Source organism: Nestor notabilis, unplaced genomic scaffold (genome assembly GCF_000696875.1).
Source record: "Nestor notabilis isolate BGI_N333 unplaced genomic scaffold, ASM69687v1 scaffold10174, whole genome shotgun sequence".
Taxonomy (NCBI): Eukaryota; Metazoa; Chordata; class Aves; order Psittaciformes; family Psittacidae; genus Nestor; species Nestor notabilis.
The window spans coordinates 14,610-23,460 of record NW_009926876.1 but is presented as its reverse complement, the minus strand read 5'-3'; the positions used below and the strand labels follow the sequence as shown (position 1 = coordinate 23,460).

General features: G+C 39.5%; 1 protein-coding gene across 1 annotated transcript in view; it reads right to left on the bottom strand.

Moving 5' to 3' along the window:
• Positions 1-8,851, bottom strand: part of FNDC3B (fibronectin type III domain containing 3B) — a gene marked incomplete at both ends in the record, with an annotated part of 68,047 nt that overhangs the window by 54,060 nt on the left and 5,136 nt on the right. Inside the window, 2 exons of the mRNA XM_010013790.1 lie at positions 3,474-3,764; positions 6,139-6,382. Coding sequence (XP_010012092.1) covers positions 3,474-3,764; positions 6,139-6,382 — 535 coding nt within the window. The remainder of the gene's footprint in view (positions 1-3,473; positions 3,765-6,138; positions 6,383-8,851) is intronic.

The following is an 8,851-nucleotide window of genomic DNA, read 5'->3' as shown; positions in this document are numbered from 1 at the left end:
CCTACAAAAAAGAGGTTTTGATGCTACGTTATAGGGCCAGCATAATAGAATCACCGATGTATTTTCAACGTACCATTACGCTCTACATCATAGCACAGAGTGGCATAGAGAAGCACTTGCTGGATACACAAATAAAGAGATGATGGAACCAAAAAGTACTCTAGCCCTTTATTTTAGTACTATGCATGATGCTATCACCTCATTTACTCCACCAGTACTGAATCAGCTCTTCAGGAAACCTCAGGTTTTTTTTAATATTGGAATGAGGCAGTAAGTTATTGACATATGGCAGATTTTTCCTTGAGCAGTTACTCAAATGTCATAGAGATAATACATGCAACGAGTGTATGTTTTGATGGAAAAGTACATTGTTAAATATCTCATGCCCTTTGATTTACATCAAACCTTTTCAGGGAAAAAAGTATAGCTGTTCCTCCACAGGACATTTTCTTCAATCTTAATGTTACAGTACTCTGCAAAAACAGCTCTCAGTCAGGAGCAACACACCCCTCAAAGAAATTACTACCAAGAAACAAGGAGCAGGACAAGCATTTGCTTAAACACAGGGGTAGCAGATCCCAGAAAAGAAATGTCTTTCTTCCACTTCCCCATCACACTGTGCAGATCATGTTCCTCTACCGATTAAAACAGACACTCAAATTGCCTTTCAATTTTTTAAAGCGTTGGCTCAGGAGTGGCTGGGACTGCCGGTGCGCACAGAGCATTGGGCAAGATGCCATCTGCCAGCGGCAAGCTCCTACCCGCACTCCCAGAGCCAAGGCAGCTTCCAGTGCTTTGCTTCTGAAAACCCCAGTCCAAAATTTAGGCTGCGCAAGTGTCCGCTCCGGCTGTGTACAGGGCTCCCAAAGCCCCACTCCCTGGCAGGCAGCGTGGCAGCATGACTGTTCTGGTGACAGCAGCTTGTCAGAAGCTGGCTCACTGGATTGCTCTGACATCCAAACACCCAAAGTAAGCATGCCAGCTACCATTACACATACACACAAACCCCAACCAGCTATGAAATGATACACTATAAAAACACATCTCAATCTCAATTAAGAAATGCATGCAAATGAACCCATCAGCTCCAGTTCTACTTCAATTTATGTTTTACTCTAAATCATACATTCCTTCTTGCGACTTACAAGTTTTGTAAATACTCTTATTCTCTATGTATGTTTTATATATAATAGTTTTTCCAGGCCATTCTGCAATTTTGGAAGCAACCATCCAGCACCATAAAATTTTTAACTATTAGCAAGCTTGAACTGATACACATTCACAGAAAGCGTAAGTTTAAATGCCTCTGTTGCTTGTTGCTTCTGACACATTCTTTTTCTCAGCTATTCAAAACACAGTCATCTCAGCAACATGAATAAAAACTATCAGCTGTTCTCAGACTGCTTTTAACTTTCACCCCAACTACCTGTATGGCCATGTTAATCAGGTAACAACCAATAAATCTCCAAATAATACAAGAAGAAACAGAGAAGGTAAACATAAAACAGCATATATGATTAGAGGCTTATAAATATCAAGTGGGAACTTATTTTAGGGCATTGTTTGGTGGGAGCCCTTACAAAACCTCTGTGACAACCTTTCTGCACAAATATGAGTAAAGGTATACATGTATGACTGTAACAATAGGCTTCCATGTGAAAAACCTCAAATATGAGCCCATGGTATTTTTTATTTCTTTTAATATGAAGAAAATTCTCCTATTCCTCCTTTGGCCATGTATTTGCTGTAGAGCAGTCTGACAGTGACTCCTGGGCCACCATCTCCGGGCACAGATGCAGAACCTATTTTTAAAACACCAGTGAGCTGGATTTATCAGGAGGGTGGGACAACTGATGCTTATTTGCAACTTCTCCTCTTACGAACTGTTTCCACAGTTTGGGGGAAGACTCTGTCACTTGCTGTTCCCAGTTTTAAGGCTCTCTGGCTGACAGACTGGATGTGCCATAGTTCTGACTTTACTAATTTTCTTGGCATTTTAAAAGTGCTCACACTCTTCAGCTGGAGCACAGCAAACTACACCAAGAGAAAAAAATTAGACAAACACAAGGGTTGCAAGAAACCCTCAAACTAGATGTTTCTAAATTAAATCTAGATTATTTTAAAAGTGATCATCCATGCTGACTCAGTACCCACTGAAGCTATACCAAGCAGTTTAGCTGTTAAGACTATGCTATACTTTATTCCAGGTCTTTCATGCAGGTGCTCCAAACACCTCATGTATTCCACCATGGACTCGAGAAAAAGAAAAATAAAAAAAAATTGCTAAACATAAATAAGAATATTAAAGGTCATATAAGCTGACTGACAAGAAATAATTAAGAAGTCTAATGCAGTGATTCATTTTCTTGCATTCCCAAATACAGCTCCTTGCCAGTTCTGAAGACCCCAAGCACAGCTGCAAGTTCTCATTCCTTACCATGCCAGCAGCATTTTTTTCCCCTTCAGCTATCAATTAAGCTACTTTTCATAAGTATTTATTTATCTCAGGTCTCACAAGTAAAAGTACACACTAAATAAATATACACAATATATAGGTAACACAAAGCCTATGTTTTATGTTGTATGCATAAATTCACACAAATGGTTTCAAAGTGTGCCACATTATAAATAATCTAGACATGCTGGGTCTAAGCTTGCTTCCTACATAAAAGTTTGTTCAGCAAACAGCACTTTTAGCAGTCAGCAGAGACAGGCGGAGAAGAGAAAGGCTGAGAAGTATTAGCAGATTATAACAAGTTACTGAGCTAAGTATAGATAGAACAGGCTATGTATAGAATGGGTCATGATAAATGAAATTTAATTAGATGAATAACTTAATGTTTGATTGTAAAGTTTCAAATTTTTAAATGGTAAGCTTCTGAAAATGTTGAAGGAAATTATTTCAAAAGTAGACAGTCTTATTTGACCACTACTTCCAACGGCTAATATTAACCAATTTTTTCTCAAAATTCTTCTGTTTCAACTAAGCATACTTTTTCACTGAACTTTCACATAAACAATCTTGTTTTTTCAGCAATCACCTTTAAAGTTTCTAATAAGTTTACTACATTTACCCTGGAGATGCAAAGTAGCAGTATCTATCAGTCAGGTTTTGGTTATAGGTCAACTGTCTGTAAGGATTTTTGTGAAGAGCCAAGACACTGGTATGAAAAGCAAAATAAAACAAAGAACTTGGCCATAAAAATGCACTTCTGTTTCCAACAGATAAAAAGAGAATGATGCTGCATTTACCAGAGAGTTGTCAAGAAAGATGGGGAGGCAACCAGTTCATCTTACAAAACAAATACAGTATAGCAAGCTCAACGTTTATATTTAAGTTCACACTGTATTAACACTGTCTTTATGTGTGGGTGGCAGTGTTTTTTGGCTTAGTTACTAAATCCATATACAGGCAGTCATAAGCCGGAAAGGTGCAATAAAAAGGAATTAAAAATAAATAAAACTGTCTTTACCATGCGGGTCTTGTTCATTTGACTTTGGGCTGCTTCTTGCTCTGCGTTCCGGTTTCTTTACTGCTGGAGCCCCCCCGCCGCCACCTCCACTGCTTGCTCCATTATGACTCTTTGCATAACCATTATATACAGTTGTGCAGCTGCCTATATGGCTTTTGTAGATGGATGAAGGAGGACTATTCAGACGGTTTTGGCGGTCAATCTGCCTGTCTTTGAGTTTTTTGTGCTGTGGTTTGCTGTACTGATCTTCCCTGGTAAAATAGCTGGACATCCCATATAGTGGTATGATTTCTGAAACAGAAGAATTCACCCACATTAACTCAGAACAACAAAATCACTGGGTTGTTTGTTTTTTTTCCAGAAAATCAAAGTCTTGACCACCTCCAAATTAAATGACTCCAGATTTTGTTGACAGATTTTACAGCAAACCAATTTTTTTTCTTAAGAAAAATACTCTGAAGGATTGGCAATTTTTTAAGTGTGCTCCTTTGCTGATAGAACATCTTAACTCTTTGGATGCGTAAAACACAGCAACTAGGGTGATAGTTTTTCCTATTTTCAGCCTTTGTGTTTTAAAAGACACAGATTTCAAGCAAAGATCCAGGGAGACTGCTATTTAGGAAAAAGCCTTCAGAAATTCACAGCTATTTAGCAGTTTCTTCCCCAGGGCCTGACTGGACAGAATAAGCTGAGATGCCCTGGTTTCAAGCTGCCAATCGCTGATTACATGAAATTTAATTTCCCAGTATAAATAGACTTCACAAATTGTGTCAATTGTGCCCGCCTAAGGAGAGAAGCGCAGGATGAAGTGGAAGCTTTGGGTAAGTAAAACTGTCTAAAAAAAGCTTGAGAAACATTATAAATATAATATGTACACTTCAGATACACTTCGTTAAATACAAGCCCCACTTCCCTCTTCCAAGAATGACTATCTCTAACCTAAGGCAGATCAGATTGCAGGAATCGGAACGTTTTCTGCTTTTCTCTGTAGTTCACTCCACTTTTGAGTCTGGAGCTTGAACAGCTCCATGCACAAAACAACATTTTTTCCTTCATTAGAAAAATAACAATCAATACTTGATACAGACTTTATGTATTTTTTTTTCTTCTACATCCATTCAGAAGTTACGGTACAAACTTCTGAAGCAAACATCCTATCCAGCCATTTGAAGTCTTGTTTGTAGGTTGAGATTGCCATGTATACTGTATTATAAGTTTCCAAGTTGCTTCAACTAGCCATATTTTCTTTCGTATTTCAGTGAGTCTTGGCCTTTGTCTTTCTTTATCTAGCTACATGACTCTATTTGTATTCTCACAGCAACTAGCTGCCTAAAACCAGCATGTTGCAAATAAAAGCATAAGCCATTGTACAGCAACTGGGAAATGGTGGATTAATACTTACTAGTACAATATCCACCACTTCAAATGTTTCAGTGTCACAGGTACAGGTCATTCCAGGAAAGCAAACAAGGATTTTTATTTTAAGTTGAATTGGCTTCTTGGTATCTCGAGGCTACAGAAATTATTCAACATCTACTTAACTAGCAGCTCTATGTTCACTTTGTGCACTGAGACTTTTGCATGCAAGAGTCTGTAAAAGCATTCTGATAGACTGTATGTTCCCTTTCCAAGGGAAGTGCCCCTTCCTATGTATCTAGTTGGCTACACAGTCCTACTGTTTTCCTGAGCTACCCATTTCTCACCCACCCAGTATAATGAAGTTAAATGCCAGCTGTAAAGGTTCATTCCTCACTAGAAAATGAGGTCTGTTAGCCAACAGAAACTTCAAGAGGTAGCATCAACAGATACCTCCCCCTATTTCTGCCTTTTCCTTTCCACTCCAGCAGAAACTCACTACTGGTGATGTGGCTTAAATTTATTCTTTAGAAAGGTTCTTAAGCCCAAGTAGGTCAGCACAAATGTAAAACCATGAATCCTGAACTGATTTTCATGTTAACCATCTCAAATAGCTTTGCAGATTACTTTTTTTGGTTAATGCACTCTTTCAGATTACACAAAGACTTATCTCCAGGGTGGCAGAGACACAACAGTGCATAGTTCAGACAGAAATATGCCTCTTTCACTCCTTTTCTTGCAATTATTTACTCATGGCCTGATTAGGGTTGCCATGCTACCCTTTGGTATTGGACAGTGCTTTTCAGTGACTTACTGCACAGTTTCAACTAGAATAACAAACAGAAAATGTCTGCTATTTCTTGGAAAAGCACGGCTGGGGGGCAGAAAACACATTATGGCCAACAGGAAGTGGTATCTGGCTTTTCCCACTGGAAATGACTGCAGCAAGCCATGCTTGGATTCAGCCCTCTCCATCCATCCTCAATGCTGCATCGTGACACAGCAAGAGCAACTGGCATGACTTATGTCCCTAGTATGGAGATGGGATGAGACATTTTTTCCACACTTTTTTTACAAATTAATTTAAGATTGGTGGGATTTTTTGTTCTACAACCTAAGTGGTGCAACACGGAATTGCCCTGTGTTGCTGCACTCTGGAGGACCACACCCACCTGTTCTGGATGCTAAAGGAGGCTCCATCCATATAGAGAAAGCCAAGTTCTCCAATTCATTTCTACTCTTGGTTTCATTAGCCCTTAAAACTTGCTAAACATAGGTGTGAAGTGCCAGTACTTTCCTTCCAGCTCACCTTGTTCTCCATATATTGTTGGGGGAAGATGATGCTGTGGGAAAAACTGTGGTGGCATGTCCCCAGGTCCAGTGACAGGAGGATAAAAAGCTGTATGAGAATTGTGAATAAAATGGGGATGGTGCGTCAGGTATGGAGGTAAGTGATGGGTTGGAGAGATGGCCGAAGGATAGCTAGGAGGGTAACACTCCGGAGACTGGGGGGTTACCACCACCCTCCGAACACCGGTGTTGTCTTCTATCACCTGGAAGGGAAGGCAGGGAAATGAGCATGTTATGCAGCATCTGAACCAAATGTATTTTTAACACAGCAGCATTTACTGTTTCTTCTCCCACCAGAAAATGGTTAGTCCTTAGATTTATTAATAAACACATTTCTAAAATTAATATCAGCAGAAGTAATCATAGTGGTGATGTGGCTTTTCTTGGAGACTCAGATAGCCACACTAATCACCAGGAGACTTACTGCTGCTAGTGATAACTATGTGGGTAAGAAACAAAATAAATAACCTGTATTTAGGGAATAAAACAATTGAAAAAGGAACACAAAGCACCAAAATAAGAGTACTTATTGGGACCAACCTTACATTCTGCCCATAAAATTCCTACCACCAATTTTGACAGAACTGTGAGTATGGAGTTAGTAACACTTGGAAATTAGCTGGCACTGCTCGTGTGGATAAGCTGCGTGTGCACAGACATGTACTCTGCAGGAAGCTGTTGTGTTGACACGGTTTCAAAAGAATTGCTCTGTTCACAACAGGTATGTGTTCAAGGCAAATCATAAGGCAGGATTTTTCTGCTACAGAGCTTGTCTATACGTCCGTGCAAATCAGCTCTGGAGTATGCATAACTTGGCCCCAAATGCCATAGTCAAAGCATATAAAAACAGATGTAGGAAGGTGGAAATGTGCTTAGGCTGAAAAATGTTTTTCAGCTTATAACTTTTCCAGAGCTATATTTCTGGAGAACAGTCTATCAGCCAAATTTCAGTCCAGGCTTAGGAGCCAAGCCTTTCTTGAAGCTTATTCAAAAAACTTCTGCCATTTCTGGAACTTAAAAATACAACTGTGTAAGAACTAATACTATCTTTGATTCTGTGCATTGATGTGCATAAAGTAGAAAAGCATGAAGGAAACGTTAAGTTAATTTCATACAACAAACAGGCTCTTAAAAATCTAATTTTTTTTTTTTCCTATACTGACTGATGGCACACAGATGGAATAATATATCTAATGAATGTGTTGTATGAGGTAACTGAATGTGCATCAAGGGCAAGTGCAATAAGCTGTTGCCACTCTCCGCTGATTACCATCAAGCTTAGCCGTAGTTACCTACTCTGCCCCATAGCAGCATCAGCAGAGGAGACCCTGCTACAGATCCCCATGCTCCAGTGATGCTTGTCGCATCAGAGTGTCTTAGCCTAAACCACAAATTAAAATTTGCTAATGCTGATTCGCCCTAAAGTGAAGGATTGGCACAGGCACCTGGTTGTTTCTGCTGACTGGTGCACAGACACACGCCCTGTCTAAGAGGCAATGCCCACGGCCATGAGCACTGCTACCTCAAGCATCAGCTGAGCAAGTTACCAAGGGGTAGAATTTAACTAGTATTAGCTGACCCAATATCTTCCCTAGTCCATTCGTGTCCTTAGGTTATATGAATTTACGCCTGTTACCTATGGGCTGCGACCCTGCAAGCAGACAATTTCTGTGGATTGGCTGGCCTCCTCCAGAAGAAAATTTTCTATAGAAAGTCAATTCATTCTTTTGTAACTGATATTTTACATAGAAAAAAAAAAAAAGAAAAAATATGCATTGCTTGCTATGCTGAGTAACCAGGATAGGAATTGTTTAGCATACTTGATTTTAACCTTGAAATTTACAACTTCAGCTACCAATTTGTCATCTGCTAGCTTTACATTTTGGAGACAGAGTCCTCAAAGATGGCTGAACCTCAGAGATGTAGACTTTCCTATCATTTTAACTGCTCCATTTTCTGGCCTCCCATCTCTGTTACTGTTTCTCAACTGGTTCAAACTCCACAGCATCTCTATCCTGGTACCAGGTCTCAAACCTGCACTCTGAAACCTGGAGAAGAGAAATATCCTTTTCCATTCAGCAAATACTCGAAAACCAGAACTTCTTATTTAGGATGGCACACAGGAGTGCTAGACTTAACTCTCTCAGACTTGGATCATGCTCTAATTTGAGACAGCAAGTTCCTACATCCTAATGTGAAAAGTCTTCATTATGACTTAACTAGTCTAAGCCTTGAAGACAACTTCAGTCTTCCAGGCAGGTACAAGCTCTTATCTGTGCTTCTAGACCAGCCTACATGTGTATTTTGTTCTCTAGTGAAAAATTAATGTTAAGGAACAGACTTAGACAGAAAGCTTGCACTGTAGCACCACATAATGTCAACCATATTTAAAATTAAAGATTCCTCTTCCTGAACTATCTTCTAGAGAGCAGGGAGGAAAGCTCTAAGTCCTGTCAAAGACCTTTTCAATGAAATTATCCTGCTAGATGAGACTAAAATATCAGCAGTAGTGAGAAAAAAGATGGAGATGAGGGAATAGAATAGAATATTTCAATTAGAAGGGACCTACAATGATCATCTATTCCAACTCAAAAGTATGAACCAGCCTTCCACATGACTTTCGGCAAAAAGCTAGGAGACTAATATCTTTCATTTGCTTCCTCTCCGGCCAC